The sequence below is a fragment of the Liolophura sinensis genome, chromosome 1 (assembly GCF_032854445.1).
Source record: "Liolophura sinensis isolate JHLJ2023 chromosome 1, CUHK_Ljap_v2, whole genome shotgun sequence".
Lineage (NCBI taxonomy): Eukaryota > Metazoa > Mollusca > Polyplacophora > Chitonida > Chitonidae > Liolophura > Liolophura sinensis.
The window spans coordinates 89,110,443-89,128,413 of record NC_088295.1 but is presented as its reverse complement, the minus strand read 5'-3'; the positions used below and the strand labels follow the sequence as shown (position 1 = coordinate 89,128,413).

General features: G+C 37.2%; 1 protein-coding gene across 1 annotated transcript in view; it reads left to right on the top strand.

Annotated features, from left to right (window-relative positions):
- Positions 1-720: 720 nt before the first annotated feature.
- LOC135480398 (DNA-directed RNA polymerases I, II, and III subunit RPABC3-like) overlaps positions 721-17,971 on the top strand; it is a 47,639-nt gene continuing 30,388 nt past the window's right edge. The window contains exon 1 of the mRNA XM_064760231.1: positions 721-953. Coding sequence (XP_064616301.1) covers positions 881-953 — 73 coding nt within the window. The 5' untranslated portion in view covers positions 721-880. The remainder of the gene's footprint in view (positions 954-17,971) is intronic.

Sequence of the window (17,971 nt, the reverse complement as noted above, 5' to 3'; positions counted from 1 at the left end):
AATTTATTTATATAATTAGTCATCTAATTCATTTATTTATTTCATTCGTGTTGTACGCTGTATGCTGGAATATTGCACTTATACGGCGGCAGCCAGCATTATGGTGGAAGGAATCAGGACAGAGGCATCACGGGGAACCCACGACCATCCTCAGGTTGCTTAGGGACCTTAAAATCATCTTTCATAGTGGGAGGTATTTGTTGGGGGAGGTGGGTGGTGGGGGCGTGAAATACCTCTAAATCATTACGTCATGAACATGTAGCTTGTATTGCGTAAATTAATCTATATCAAGAATATTTTTGGATGTATTGTGGAGAAAAGAATAGGGATTAAGTTTCAAACATATCTTAAATATCAAAACCATATGTAGGGATCTATAGAGTAAAGAAATAAATTAGCCTAGGCCCTATATGGCATGGTTTATTCTGGTGTGGCTAATTGTAAGCATTTTCATTTCTGAGATTCCGCGTCTCTGTTTACTATTCTTTGCTGACTAAGCCATGTTTGAAAAAATACGTATGCAACGTTTGACGATACTTTATCCAGCAGAGAATCCACGTACATCACGTTTGGTCATGCATAAAATGCTTACACGTCTAGGGACGCATCCGGACTGTAATGTCGGTTATTTCCCTTTGATGCCAGTCTTTGCTTGAATGAGGAAGAAATAAACGATACAGAGATTGTTTGTTTACAAAACCGAATGGACGGAATCAGCCATTAAATCATCCAAATGTTCTAGCATTTGTGTACATTAAACATTATAAACCTCGTAGCTTTGCCTGCATTTTGATTTTATTCTAGTTTGGGGCCTATAAAACAAGTGATGCCAGGCTGGCTTATATCGGGTTAGAGGATACGTGATTGCACATTGCAGAAGATGGCGGGTGTTTTATTCGAAGATATTTTTGATGTGAAAGACATTGATCCAGATGGAAAGAAATTCGATCGTGGTAAGCTGATCATTTTCCTTTTCACTTTTAGAATGATGTCACCAAAAATTAGTGCTGTAATGTTTATGTCTGTTGAGATGTTGGAAATAGCCGGCTTGGTCCCGCATGCGCCAGTTTGTTTACCAATGAGGAGACCATGTGATTCCATGTGAATTTTCATTGCGCAGTTACCTAAGTAAACAACACAGCCAACCTCCAAGAAATGGGTGTTCGCTGCAGTGATAATGATATATCGGACTGTAAGAAGAACGTTTCATTGAATTTCTCTGATGCTTCTGATTTGAGGTAATCTGTTTAATTTTTTTTTTACCAAATTGAAATCATTTAGCTGAGAGGGGTAAAACAAATTTTTACATGGGTATTAAGGCTAGATCACAATATTTCCCGAATTTTTCTGGTTAACAGTTTGTACAAACGTTTATTGTTTGATTTCAGAATACCAATGCATATGTTATGTTGACTTTATTTATTTATTCTATAGATCATTCTGGAAAACTGTAATAATGTAATAGAAAATTTCATGTTTGTTCACTGGCAAGGTAACCAAATAACTTGTTATCTTTACTGAATGGTAATAATGAGATAGTGTGATAGATCAGCCATATGTATTGTTCAGCTTGAAACTCTCAATCCCATCTGGTTTATTGAGGAATTAATTGACAGCAGCCAATGAATCAGAAATAGGATGAGTGTAGGTGGACGAGAGAGCAGATGTCTCTTTCACATTACGTGTGGTATTTTTTGTTATAATGAATCAAAACACATACGATCTGAATAAGCAATAGCAAGTACTTCAGTACCTTGTCTTGTTCATATAGGCCTATATCAGGCATGTACAGGATGAGATGATCAATCTATAATTTTATAATTTTCATAAGATTGTGAATATTAGCTTGTAAAAAGTCTATATAGCCAGTCTGTGTTTGAGTTTTGCATTTGTTCATCAATTTTGTTACTGAACTTTTATCCTGACAGCATACATGTACATGTATAGGGAGCATTTTGCAATGAGGTTATTCAGCTTATAGTTCCTGTATTCTTGATAATTTTTTTTTTTTTTTGGAGCTTATCTTAGTTTTACATATCTGGTTTATAAGGCAGCTTGGCCCGTGGTTTGCTTATGAACCATGTGCAGTTGTGCATAGTTACATGTGCATTTATACTTGCTGTATTTCAAGAAAGGGAGAGTAGCCAATTGAGTTAATGGACAATTCTTGTGTATGGCATTAAAGACCATTCTGTAAAGCTATCATTAGAGTTGTCCATGTAATACATGTAAATACAGTTAGTTCCAATAACTGCTTTTGTGACTGCTTGTCAATATGGCTGTAATCTTGCCAGCTTTAGTTGTCTGGGAAGCTGTAATGGCTCAGTGGTTGGGTGTGCGCCTTCAGTCAGGAGGCATGGGTTCATTCCCAGCCCTTGACCAGGATTTTCTAGAGTCTTCCCGACCCTCATTCTTAATTTCAGGGGCCTTGGTGACAATTCAAGTCCAATATATCACTGATGTTCAGCCAAGGAAGCCTCCAAACTAATGTCAGAGCGTGCTCTATTTAAAAAAAACTCTGCAGTTGCCATGGCATTTGAGACAAAAATTTGCAGATATTTATGATCCTTAACTTTTCATGTGTTGATTTATCGCTAGCACAACATCAGTTACTTATTTTTTAGTCCGCATTGGCACGAGATTCCTTGTTGATGCTCAAAGCGGCCCGCTGTACGGACAGAATCAACATATTTGACAAGAGCAGGTAACTGCATCAGATTGTTAAATGGAGTACACTGTGATGTTGGTTTGGGGCCATCTTTGGCTGAACAATATTTTACCAAATCTAATGTTTCCACAGGTATCTCTGGTATCCACAGTTTATTGAGTATTTAAGTTCCATAAAACCGGCTGCCATTATTCAAATTAAACATTCTTTAGTTTTGAAAGAATATAAAATACTATGGCATAAAAATAATAAAGAAGTCAAACAAGAAGATAGTTTTTCTTATCCACCTGATACAAAATATGTACAGTGTATCACAAATGCACTTGTGGTTGATAAATTTATATTTTCATTTTCACTCTAAGACATGCTGCTGAGTTACTGTGAGGGCAAATTAAGTTGTACAAGGGCTCATTGGGACATCATCACCAGTGACTTATGACTCAGTACTAAGTCTGTTAGTGCCTTTAGCAGCACTTTACCAAGGGAGTAACATCATCCTTAAAGAGAGACTAGATTTTAACTTACAGACTTTGCGTAGTCAGACATACTGTATGTGGCACAAAAGTATGTACATGATTCTAGATAAACTAAATCACCACATCATATGACTGTGTATCTTTTTTTTTACCAAGTAGTCTACAGGTGATAAAGATTTTACACTGATGTATTTCAGTTTGTTACCTGTTACAAGTGTTTTAAGTTTTAGGTCAACTGCAGTTCAGATAAATGCATCTACTGTACATGCATGTATTGAGAGCAGTAATCAGAAGTTTGGGAAGGGATCTGAGAAAAGCAGTTTTCTCAGCGAGTGTCTGCCATGGATGAGTGTCTGACATGGATGAGTGTCTGACATGGATGAGTGTCTGACATGGATGAGTGTCTGCCATGGATGAGTGTCTGCCATGGATGAGTGTCTGACATGGATGAGTGTCTGCTATGGATGAGTGTCTGACATGGATGAGTGTCTGACATGGATGAGTGTCTGAGATGGATGAGTGTCTGACATGGATGAGTGTCTGACATGGATGAGTGTCTGATATGGATGAGTGTCTGACATGGATGAGTGTCTGCCATGCACGAGTGTCTGCCATGGATGAGTGTCTGACATGGATGAGTGTCTGACATGGATGAGTGTCTGATATGGATGAGTGTCTGACATGGATGAGTGTCTGCCATGCACGAGTGTCTGACATGGATGAGTGTCTGACATGGATGAGTGTCTGACATGGATGAGTGTCTGACATGGATGAGTGTCTGACATGGATGAGTGTCTGACATGGATGAGTGTCTGACATGGATGAGTGTCTGACATGGATGAGTGTCTGCCATGGATGAGTGTCTGCCATGCACGAGTGTCTGCCATGCACGAGTGTCTGCCATGGATGAGTGTCTGCCATGGATGAGTGTCTGACATGGATGAGTGTCTGCCATGGATGAGTGTCTGCCATGGATGAGTGTCTGCTATGGATGAGTGTCTGCCATGGATGAGTGTCTGTCATGGACGAGTGTCTGACATGGATGAGTGTCTGCCATGGACGAGTGTCTGACATGGAGTAGTGTCTGCCATGGACGAGTGTCTGACATGGAGTAGTGTCTGCCATGGACGAGTGTCTGCCATGCACGAGTGTCTGACATGGATGAGTGTCTGCCATGCACGAGTGTCTGCCATGGATGAGTGTCTGCCATGGACAAGTGTCTGACATGGATGAGTGCCTGCCATGGATGAGTGTCTGCCATGCACGAGTGTCTGCCATGGATGAGTGTCTGCCATGGACAAGTGTCTGACATGGATGAGTGTCTGCCATGGATGAGTGTCTGACATGGACGAGTGTCTGCCATGGACAGGTTAATTGGCAGCCTGTGTATCCTTTGTTTTGTGTAATAGTCTCAGCGATCGAGTGAAAGCTTTGCTAATCCTAATTATTTCTTCACAGTTATATATTTCATGTATATGGTATTTTGGGCATGTCAGGTAAAAATTAAAAGCATTTCATTGTTTCATTGCTCACTGAATCTCATTAATATTGATACAATTAAAAACATTCAAATCATATTGCATGTTGTCTCGTCATTCTTCATTGCATAAATACACAGATACCCCTTCAAGTTCAGACTCCTGAATGTCTACATGTGTGTACATTTTCAAATGTTTTTTTGAAAAAAAAAATGATATGGACGATTCACTGGTGTGAAACAGTGGTAAGAGTTATAAAATCTTGTTTGAAAATTGTTTTTAATTGACCTCTTGTATTGTACGGTATATATGCAATGCATGGTTAGGTACATGTATGTATGAAGGTTACATTGACTTGGGCTGTTTATTTGTGTTGGTATAGAGGTCGGCATGACTAGACCTTAGTTTACACTCAGTACACTGTATACATGTATATATGTATATCAGATTAGTTGGTAAATAGATTTTTCTATGTAGCTTTAACCCAGAGCTTTTCAGAGGGCATAAAATACATCATGAATACATGTATAGAAGATTCAATTTCCCGTTCCTCTCCTATAGTATAATTGTTTCACTCTGTTTTCCGAGAAGCTGGAAAACATTTGTACATGATGTTGACAGAGGAATTCAAATTTTCCAGGGCAGGCTTGTGGACAATAATTCAGATGGGTGTGGGTTCATTAACTCACATATACATGTTTATGGATAGTCATGTCAAGTTGAATATTGTGGAAAATCTCCAGGTATATGCACCTGTCTCAGAGAGCCATTTTTCCTGAGCAGTCATTTCTACTGATTTAATCTGACACATTTTGACAGGCTATGTTCGTGTAAGTCTATCGTTATAGCATAAATGCTGTGTATGTATCTGGTCTTGATGGGTTTGTTTTGATTCACATGTTCAGTATCTTCAATTGATACATTTATCATGCCAGTCATAAATATGCTGCTATTGTAAAATAACATCAAAAGGATTCATGAAATGTAACATTAAAGTAAAGGTTAAGTATCTAAGCTACATGTATATGTAATACAGAAATAAACAAGAAATCATTACCACAGTCATTTTCCATTTTTGGGGCATTTGTTACGGTGTCGTAACGAAACCCTTTTGGTGCATGGCTTCCAGTTGTACACTGGACGATGATGTCAGTCATGGAAGCACATGCATGCTAATAGTTCCCCTTCCCTTGGACCATCTCATAGCTAGGTTTTTCACAACCCATAACACTGTCCTCCTGATTACGAAACTGCCTAGCTGACTGCTAAGGCCTGATGAAGCCTCACCGTTACAACAATTTACACCTAGAAAGAAGGCTGCATAAGAGACCATAATCACACGTCAGCTATTACATTACTTACTGTTAATAAACATTAATAAACAGAAATCATTACATTTTTAAATTTCTTTTGATATCTTATAGTGCACTGTGTTGAAAGGTAAAAGCATGTATATCATGTTGTCTAATGTGCGTCAGTACATGTGAATATTTCCTTTAGGTTTAAAAGCTGAGTCACAGTTTATGACATGCACATTTTTTTATACTGAAGAAGACAAATGTTACATAGTAGTGACAGCTGGACAAAGATAAAGTATAAGTCTGCATCAGGTGTATAGCTTTTGAAGTTTCAAGCTGTTTTATGGATCCAAGCATTCTGAAGAGCTATTTCAGTATTAAAGTATAAGGATACAAGTATGCAAATGTACTTGTACTGGTGAGTTTCATAGGTGTATTGACAAGTTGTTTTACATGTACATGCCTCTGTACCTGTAATTGTTGAAATGGTTGTACTATGTGTAAACCTGCGGATGCTTGCGAGTTTCCTTCTAGCTCTGCCCAGTTTCTTCCGTCCATAATGCTGGCCATGCTTCATATAAGTGAAATATTCTTGAGTATGGCAGAAAACACCAATTAAACAAACAAATATGTGTAAAGCTGATTAACACAGGCTTACAACATGGGAGAGATCGGGAAAATGGGAGAAAATAGGAGAAAATTGGAAATGAGATGGCCAGATTTCAAATTGTGGCTAAATCTATACTGACTGGCACAGATATGAATTGTTTACGTTGTGTGATTTACTTATAGGTATAGATGTAGTTAGCAGAGTGTTAGGTGTGGCCCACAGTGTGTGTTTTATTGATGTTGTTACATTATGCTGTGTATACATGTACATGTATGTGGAAATAGTTCATGCTTTCTTTTTTAAAGTTCATTGATATAAGGTGTTGCATATTTGCTGACAATCCTTCAGTAGATTGTTCAGGTGTTCGGATAAATTGTTTTTAGTAGATCTATAAAATGGACTTGGAAATGCCTGTCTGAGACATCTTGTTGACCATGTTACAGAAGGTTACATTATCATATATATAAACAGTTAATACATCTGTCATAATTTTGTATTCGTTCTTCCAATGGAAAGACGCTTTTGCGTAGTGTTCATACATGTTAGTAATTTCACCATGGACAATATGTGCGTGCATTCAAGGGTTTGTAAATTGTACTTTTTCAGGTGGTTCAATTTAGAATTCTATAAATAAATCTGTTTCGAAAAAAACATAAAAAACATTGCTTCTTTAAATTATGTGTCCTTCAAAAATGCAAATGATGAAAGTTCATGTTACAGTAATTCGACTTGTATGAAAAGATGTTGTGAGAAACAGTCATGCTACAATTAATTCGTGTTAGTTTCAAGTCTATACATGTAGGTTCAGGCTACACGGCTGCAGTGAACAACTTGTTCACTCATTACATGTGGAGAATATTGCTGGTTGTGAAAAGACTGTACATAAATTAATTGCAACACGCATCTCAGCACAGGCTTTGAAGTCTTGCTCCTGCATCGGCACTTCCGTGAAGCCATCAGGTACATACAGGCTGGCTTATTCCTGACTTTCTACAGAGTAAGTGAACTGTCGTTTTATTTTACTGATGGACAGTATCAAGACAAATTAAGTTTATTACATCGGGTGAAATTCTCTCTATATTGAAATGTTTTATTTTTTGTTACCTTTTTGTTGAATATTTCCGTACAAGTGCTCCTAAAATATTTACTGCATGTTCTTCTCATCAGTGTGGACATTGTGAGTTCAAGTCAAGATCATGCTGGCTTCCTCTGCGGTCATACATGGGAAAGGTCTGGCAGCAACCTGCTGACAGGTATAGGTTCACTGGGCTCGGCTTGGTTTCAAGCTACCATAAAGCTGGTCGCCATCATATAAGTGAAATGTTCTTGTCATAAACGCTAATAAATTTACTGGTTCTCGAAGTGTTCCTACCAGTATTTGAAAACAAACTGTTACCTGTGTTTCTTTCTCATGTAAATAAAAATATGTCATTCTCTGTGTTCGCGTGAGTGAGAGTGTTCATCATTTATTCAGAGGCTTAAAGTTTAAGAATAAAAATTATAGCTTTAATGTACTGCTAACAAGTTTGTATCCTTGAAGAGGGAATGTTTTTATGAAGAAGTTTGTTAAAACTCCGCCCTGCACAAATAAGTAGTGTGAAAAGTGATCTGTGTTGGACTAGAGTGGTGACAAAATATACATGTATATGAGAAAGTAGATGTACTTCAGCCTGTTGCGTTCCCTAGGTTCTTGTATATAGATTTTGAAATCGGCATGGAAACTTTGGTCAACCTGCTCAAGAGGCTTATCTGTCAGAATTTATGTTAAATACAGTATTGCAATGTGGTGAAGGGCAGTGTTGGTCTAATTTTTATTTGACAATATTAAGATCATCCTATTGCATTGATCACTTTCGTAAATGAGTATGTGTGTACTCAAAACTGCATAACTGACAAACAACAAGTGGAACTGAATGTGTTTATTCCAGGAAAACAGGTTTATTAGTCTACAAACCACAGAAGAATATTGTCCTGACCAGAATTTACCAAGCTCAAATGTTATATTTGTCTCAGCACCTTTTTTTTTTACCTGAATTATATGAAAATTTCACCAACTCCTATGTTTTGTGTTAGAGTATGTCAGCATAATTTATGATTGAGTGATTAGTAAAACATGCATGGATATCAGTATGCAGGCAAGGCATTTGTCAGACGGGAATACCTCTTGCCAGGTGACCTGATAAAATACTTCCAAGCGCTGTTATTGAGGATGACCTATTCGTAAATTTGTGTCCACATGGTCTTTAAACATTGTGTCAGGTAATCACATGTCAGTGTACCATGGCTAAGCTTGCCCAGGTCACAGTGTTCCGTGTGATTCAAAGTCTTGTGGCTGTGGATTGATACTGTCTGTTTAGAGGCAAAGGTGACTAGATCTATGTATACAGCTTTCTGGTTTCATGCTGTGAGGGTTGGCTTCTGAAGTTCAGATCGATATCATGTAGATTGTCATTTCACCACAGTGAAGATATTCAGAAAAATCACCTCTCCCTGAAATATCCTTTACTCTTCCATTCTTATGATCAAAGTATAGCATGAAATATTCAGTTAACATACATATGTAAACAAATAAATAAATTCCATAAAAAAATCAGAAGGCTCCAGGGTTGTTACAGAAGAATCCTTTTTGGGTAAATATAGGTACATGTATGTATAGACATAGATGTATGATGAAGTGGAGCAGAGCTGAGGACAAGCTGATCTCCTGACCTGCGGCTCTGCGTCCAGCACAGGGGCGGCAGACTGAGGACAGGTTGATCTGGTGCAGCCCACAGCCAGAGCCAGTGCCATTCACGGTGACCTTGCCCTGGCAATTCGGCTTGCCCTCATAGCAGCAGCTAGGAGGGACAATTGATCGCCGCTGGTTCTGCTGGGTACACCGTAGACAAGCCAAGATCGATTGACCCAGATTTCCAGCCAATAGCAACCAAAGTGGCATGAATTCTTTATCTAGTTTCCTCAGACTCCCTTCCCTTAGTTTGGTGGCCTACTTTTATGGAGACATTCTTCCCAATCGCTTGGCACTTTGCCTTTTTGATCGCTTATGGCCTGTGTGTCGGAATTTATCTGGTACCACTGTGATACTAGTGGTCGAAATTGCTTTCATTGCCATAAGATATCGCCGTGGAACTTGGTATGTGATGTTACAATACTTACGTTGTAGATTTACACTAGAGATATAAGTATTGAATGGTTAAAATCACTGGTTCATACTGGATTGGTTGGTACCCTGTTTTTCTCTACCCTGTTTATAGGCACACTGGACATAACCATTGTTCTCGCCAGTATTAACCTAAGCAAGAGGTTGGACTTAGTTTCATGGCGGTAGAAAATCAGATGAAAATCCACCAGGAAGATCAAATGGCTTGATGGGGATTCTTCCACCAGTCACTGACCCTTGTTGCCAACCCAAGATAGATTATTTACACCTGAAAATAATGTTCGTTACAGGTTGTCATGTTTACTGAAATGTTTCGTGTGTATTTTGTCTTTATATTAACTGTAAGTTCAGTGATTTTTTTGTGTTGGTGTTGACTTGATGATTTTTTACTCTTACAATGACATTCAGGTTTAAGGGTGGATGACACTGCTAGAGTGCTCGGAGTAAACCACTGCCCCTCACCAGGTAACCTGATAAAACCAGATGACCAGAAGCCACATATCAGCCAGAGAAAGCTGGATTCAATCAGACCGACTGAGAAACAATGCTATAGCCAACTCAGTGATCCATAACCCTATCTAGATACACATTGTGTGTCTTATTGCATGGGTGCAAATTTAAATGTACAAGTTTTTTCAGTTTCTGTTGGAAGTGCCTGGCATTAACTGAAATGTGTTCATTGTTACAACATTGAGTTAAGTGGTGCAATCAATTTACACAGATACTTTGAGGGGCTACCGGAATGCTGTTTAACTTACAGGTGACTTTTGTAGGGTGGTAACTAGAGAACAGCCATACATGGGAAGGTCTGTCAGCAACCTGTGGATGGTTGTGGGTATTCCCCGGGCTCTGCCCAGTTTCCTCCCCCTGTAGTGCTGGCCAGTGTCATATAAGTGAATCACCAGTCGAATAAATAACTGGAAAAAAATGAATGTTGTGTATTAGCATCGTGACTGAGCCACTGAGCATGACCAAGTTGGGGTTGGATTTGGGCTAGGTGGCAAATCTGAACTTCTGATGGCTGTACTGACAGCAGGTTTGTTGAAATTAAACAGCCATGCATACCAAAAAGAATATCATGGAATTGTATGCTGAAATTCATTAACACACGACTTAACCACAGTTTATTGGACAGTCTTAAAACCAGATCAATCACATTGCCTTACACCATTGTGATAATGTTTTTCTTTTGATACAGTTTGCTTCAGTTGATTTGGAATGCCTGATAATTTCATCATCAAGGCTTTTCCTGGAACTAAAACAGCTCTAGATACAGCCTGAACTGTACTTATTATGCAGTTGTGGAAACAGCTGATATTAAATGGACATCGATTCATTTGTGTAAATTGAGAATATTTAGTGCGTGTATACATGTGAACAATGGGACATAGATGTGACAAACATGTGGTTCGTGTATTAGTTGATGTAAAATTTAGAACAGGACAAGAAGAATCAAGATGCCTGTGAGGATGCACAAAATCGCAGCATTACATCTGACTTGTTATACAGTCAGAAATTTTAACCATATTATTTACATACACATTTTTGTTGAGGACATTGGTGAGTCATGGTCAAGTGAGGAAGATAATTGTTTTTTTCCATCACCTGGACACTTGAGGTTTTGGTTGAATCCCAGAATCATACAGTGAACTGTTTAGATTCTGAGACCTGGTGCAGATATACAGTCAACGGCACTTGACACGTACATGAGCATTTATTTACGTGATCCTGTTTTTTAATGTGCTTTTTAATGTGACTTCAAACTTGCTCAGCAGGCAAAGATGTTCACTTGTGGAAAAATGTGCCATTTACTTGCCAAATGATGTTGATTTTCTTCAGTTTCTTCACACTGAAAGCTGACCACCATCATAGAAGCTAAAAATGATAAATGAGATAATTAATCACGGTTTAAACTGATAAAATTAGAACTGTTGTACATTTAAAAGTTGCCATTTTGTGTATAACTTCTGGTGAAGCCTACCTGTCAGTACTTTACTTGCCTCGTCATCAATTTTGAGGTTTACAGGATTCTGTGGATCTCACAAACAAAATTAATAAGCATCTACAGCCATACCAAACAAGCATCTTCGAAACCGAAGAAGTATTTTCCAAACCAAACAAATATCTCCTAAACCAAACAAGCATCCCTTAAACCAAACAAGCATATCCCAAACCAAAGAAAGGTCCCCCAAATAAGCACCTGATAAAGTGAATAAAGGTCTGGCAAACAAGCATCTCCTAAACCAAATAAGCATCACCCGAACAAGGCTAAGTGAAGGAAGCAACTTTTGTAGAACAAGCATCGAAGAAAACTGATGTCTCTCTCATTCTTCAACAATGATCAGTGTTACTTGTTTTCTGTATCATGGGTGACGGACAGCTTCTTGACAAGACTGACCACATGGTTAATGTTTTTGTTTTTTTTTTTGCAGTAGAATTTAAATCAATACATTTTGACAAGTTAGAGGTTGAATATGCATCCAAACTATAGTGTTGCTGTATTTTAGCACATAGGCTACTGAGTTTTTTTTCCTTGCTGCACTGAACCAATCAGTCAACAGGATTTTCCTATAATACCCATGGTTTTTGAAAGTTCAGTTTTCTGTAATGCAACTAGCTGATTCTGATACTTTGTTGCTAGAAAAAAAAATGGTATTGCAAAGTATGACTGTACAACTTTACATCCTGAGGAAAAATACAATCTAATAAGTATATTGTTGCAGCCTGTAAATAGATTCTGGTGTAAATAAACACAGTATTAGGAACAATGTTTGATTACTTCTTTTTTTTTTAGGTATATAGTGCACATAGGCTATTGTTTGGAACGTTGTTGTAATAATCCTGTCATATATATATATATATACAATGTTCCAATAATAATGTTTGGAGGTAAGAAGTATTAATTGACATCAACAGTACAAATATTCAACAATGTGATACAATTGGTTATTGAGACAGTCCAGTAGGAGTAAAGCTACAGGAATAAAACTTTTAGTGTCCTTAAAATAATCCCGTGTATACTTCTGTGGTCTTCGAGTGGTGTTTTCCTCTTTACTCTAGCATGCTTCTGCGTATATAGTCAATTATAATACATCTATTAATATAAATGATGCGTGTATTTAACACTAGCACTGATTTCTCTGTTATAAGTGCCATGAAGTAAGCCAGGAGGCTATCGGCAGTGTAAAATTTGATATCAGTATTTGTGAGTATATGTTGCAATCACATCAAGTTATATATCTAGGTCTGCATATCACAGATCACAAAGCAAAGTTTATTATTGTCACGTCGAAGGGAGCGGTCCAAGGCTAACTATATTGAATGCTGTAATACATTAACTACGGTAACTCCATCCACTGTTAAAAAATAAATAGGACTAACATTAGTGTTAATCTAATATAATAGAATCTAATATATATATATATATAATAATCCTATACTTTTATTTGGCATAATTCAGGCCTAATGTTATGCAGTAAGCAACCAAAGAACCAAAAACTGTGGAAAGAACCAAACTATAACTCATGCCCCATCAAATATGGAACCCTTATTAAAATTAAAATGGCAGGGACAACAAAACATTTGAATTTAATTACATAGTGAGTTGATTTTACGCAAATTAATGATAGTGTCATATATAATTAAAGACATTTCATTTGCATCCTCTCACAACAACATCTGCTCAAGTTGGCAATGTTTGATTACTGAACTCATTTACCCAGTCCTGTTGATTACCTCCCCTGTTGTAGTTGGTTTGGGAGGTGTTTATTTGGTTTACAAGATGCTTACAGTATTTGATGTGGCTGTAGATGCTTATTCGCTTTGGGAGATGCTGAAAAATCACTGTTTTCTATAGTTTGCATGTGCATGATTCCGCTGCTTGATTACGTCCACATTGTTTTTATCTGCAGTTGTATTCTTGAGTCAGTGCATGGTGCACTCAGTTTTTATCAAAGATAACCAATCAGAATGTATTGTAATGCTCACATTGGCAGTTTTTCTTTTGTGAAAACATTCAATGCCACAAAAAAATGGATTTAAATATCTCCAGCAGAGAGCTTCTTACTAGACGGTTGGATTCTTCGGCTTTTCCTCACGTAGCCCACACGTTATTCTGTGGATTTCTGCAAAGTTTTACAAAGAAAATATGGAAATGTACAGACAAAAATATTAAAATTGTATGAAGGAAATCTTATGGAACAAAGCTAACGCCAGGGTTCAGAAGCTTTTGTGATGAATAGCACTGTTTAACCTCCATAAGCAAGAGAGTCCTCATAACAAACTTTTCAGCAGTTTTAATCAAATTTTTGTGCAGTGATAATATTCCTTATGTGATAATCAATCAGGCAGATACGACGACAACACGTTGAGTATAAACGTAGTCTTGCTGGAGTGACATCATGTGCATTTGAAAGAATGAGGTGACATTTGTGGCTGTACATCAGGAAAGTATGACGCAAAGGGTTCTTGATTAATATCACACCGTCAAACAACAGTGGTGTTAATACAGTGCACATTTTTTAAAATTGAGTAAAGCAATTCAGACTGTATTGAGCCTGATCATTTTATTACCCTGTTCTTAAGACACACAGGTCTTGATACTCATGAGTAGCTCTTTAAGGGTGTTAAAGACCATTTGTCTTCCACACGTGAGAAAGTTCATATGTACGGTACATGTAACTTGTTGAAGGTTGATGGTTTACTCTAGGCACTCGTGTTCCCATATAAAAACAGACACATATAATTACTTAAGTTAGATTGAATCCAAATTCTGCTCAGTGCCAAGACTTGAAACTTACTAGTGGCGGATCCAGCATTTCCTCAAGTGGGTTGAGCTACAAAGCATTAGATACAGGTACTCGCGATCAGGCCTGTAAATTGACCATCGTAATTTTGTGCTAGCTGCACAAAAAAAACAAAACATAGCTGTTCACTTGATATGGACCAAAGAATGTTATTGTTAAATATATTTTTATTTTTATATAATTTCCTAATACGTGATGAAAATAATTACCTGTAATACTCTTGGTAATATATTACTCCACATCTGGTAGAGTAATGCAGCTAACAACAACATGCTGAACAAATTCTTTTAACATCCTTTTGAGACAAATTGTACATCCTTGCAGATTGAATCGAAAGTGACTAACTAGTAGTTCTTATAAGTTAAATATTTTCTCTCAGTTCTTCCAATGTCCCAACTGCAATCCTGTTCTCTTGTGGCTTGTGAAAATATTGATCATTTCGGGCTGTATGCTCATGCGTTGAAACCATGTTTATTTTGTCCCCTCTGGAAAAGGAAGGGCATATAGCGCAGTCAGTTTTATCTGTTGGTCCTTTGGTCCCAAATGCTTATATCTGGAAATTTGGAGAATCATGAACGTCACAGGTTGTAGTGAGCATGGGAATCCTCAGATCAAGTATGAAAAATAGCCCAATCCATGGATATGTTTTGCATAGTTAATGAGTTTCATGGTTGTCATTGGTTTCTGCTCTAAATAGTGGTCGTTTTTTATGAAGTTTTGTGTGCAGCCTTCTTTTGTGGAACCTCAGATTACTGATACTGTTGAAAATGAGGTGGATCGATACATAAAATCAGCATATTTAATGATTGCCTTGATTCCGATTGATTGACTGATTTTATTTGCTCATATCTTAACTATTTTGAGGAAAAGCATGAAACTTACAAGCTACTTTGTTTATGTGAGACCTCAGATCAGATGTGAAAACCAGCTCTTTGTTTGCAGGCTTCAGTGGTTTAAGTTTTGCTTATTTGATAAGTTCTGTGATTCTCATTCAGTGTGGATTTCTGTGTCATATCTAAATAGTGTTCTCAGATTAAGTTTGTAAACCAGCCAGATCTGTGCATCAGTTTTGCATATTTAATGATTTGTTGTATTCTTATTGGTCATTGGTTCCTGTACAATAGGTGCTTCAAATATTGTCTGATTTTGATAACATTTTGTGTTCAGGTTCAGTTTGTGCCGCCTCAGATCACGTTTGAAAACCAGCCAGATCTTTCCTTAAGTTTTTCATATTTTACAATTCCCCTGATTCTGTACAAGTATAACTCTTCCTAATATTGTCTGACTTTGATAAAATGTTGTGCCCCATTTTACATGTACTTTGTGGTAGCTGTTAGACCTTGTTACTCATAATCTGTGATCAAATCTCAGTTTGTGTTGCTCTAATCTGCCATATATCCGTTATGGATATAAATTGTGGTGCACATATAGTCATGTGCACAAGAATGTTTGTGTGTATTGTACTCTGTACGATACTATAACCAGCATTGACCTTACTTCACCCACAAGGATGTTTTGTGTGCATGGTACTCTGTACCATAACCAGCATTGACCTTACTTCACCCACAAGGATGTTTGTGTGCAAGGTACTCTTTACGATACTATAACCAGCATTGACCTTACTTCACCCACAAGGATGTTTGTGTGCATGGTACTCTGTACCATAACCAGCATTGACCTTACTTCACCCACATTGTGAATGAATGGCTATACTGACCAGGTTGACGATTACCAGCATGATCAGGATGTGAGGTTTTGAACCAATCTAAGAGAAGTTGGCACTTTTAAGGCATCTGTTGTTAAGAGGGGTTTCCCATTTTATTGATCATTATTTCATTCAGGATGCCTATAAACTGGGCTATCTTCAATGTTGGTAAGGGTGTAAATTACAGTAATGCAAAGTCATCCACCTCAGCAAAACTGATATAGACTTCTCACAAGATTATATACACATCCTTTGCTGTGTACATAATTCACTTGCTTTGCTTTTTCTAAATCTCTGCATTGTGCTGTTGTGTCTAAAACATACTGGCGGTATATCAGTTATGTCCCGTTGTTTTATACAGAATTTCTAGACATGTAGGTGATTCCTTTCATTCCTGTTTCATAAAATGTAAGTTTTTCGTGTATGTGAGGTCAACCACAGTCACATTATCATGTTCAAAAATTAAAGTAAGGCAAGCGTGTGTGCTGGGTACAAATTATAGGCTGTTCAGACTTGTGTGGTCTAGATGTTCTTTGGATCACGGCCTTCATTGTATGGATTTAATATAACCCTTACAAATAAATCATCACCAGGTGTTTTCTTTGTTAAATTTCAGTACAAATGCAAAAGCCCTGCAGTTCACCTTTAAAGGCCTAACATACATTTAGCTTGCATCACTGCAGGGTCATCAGATGACCAACAGCCTGGCCTGAAGAATAGGTTTGATTATATAATTATCAGTGTGGTGAATTACATGTGTACAATTCTATCAAAATTTAATTGAACCAGCATTGACTAAAGTCCTAAATTGTGGGGTTTTTTTTTTAATTTAATTTCATTTTCCAGTTTTACCAGAACAGGAAATAATGTTTGTTGTTGAATGATAATCATTTGCCGTGAATTTGCTGTGAATATTTATAGGGTATAAAGGACTCAGTTGAATTAAAACCATCAAGTGACACGCCAAACACTAAAAAGCTTTCAGGACAGTAAAAAAGAAAGGTATATTTTAAAATCTGTTAAATTTCTGTAATTGGTTTTTGTGAGATGTCTAAGAAGGAAGACATGCATGTAACTTGATATACAGTGTGAAAGCTGCACGCAGCGAACTCCAACTCTGGCTTCTGATTATTTGACCTGGAAGGTTGCTTCAGTGTGATACACTCATTATATAGGTTACTGACCCAAATTCCAGGAAGTCTAAATCTGCAAGTGAAAAAGGAAAGATCAGAATGTAATTTTCACACCTTAATACAGTATATATGTGGTATTAATGTTAAGGTTATTTACACTCCCGGTCATTTATATTTGTGATGTTTTTGATCTTCAAGCCTCATAGCAAATATCTTTTTATCAGCCAGCACAAGATAATGGTCTGAACTTAGACCCCAGGAAAACAGTAATCCCCAAAGAGGGATTTCTGTCTTTTCTCGTTAGTTAATGAAGTTTCCTGTTTGCTTCATCTGCATATACCATTGGTGACCTGAGATATTACAGAATCAATGTCGTTTGTAAGTAAAAAAAAAGAAAAAAAAAATCTACTAAGGGTGAATTTAAGATCATCACTCCGGCGAGCAGATAACCTGTAAATGGATAATTTCTTTCTTATGAAACATATTATATATTTATTATCCAGCATTGCCAAACATTATCAGTGCAAGTAAGCTCGGCCCTGAATTGACTAAAAATAGTTTTTATTAACTATAAATTATAAATTATTATTTATTTACTGTATTTTATGTATTTTTGGAATGTCTTTATTTATATCTTT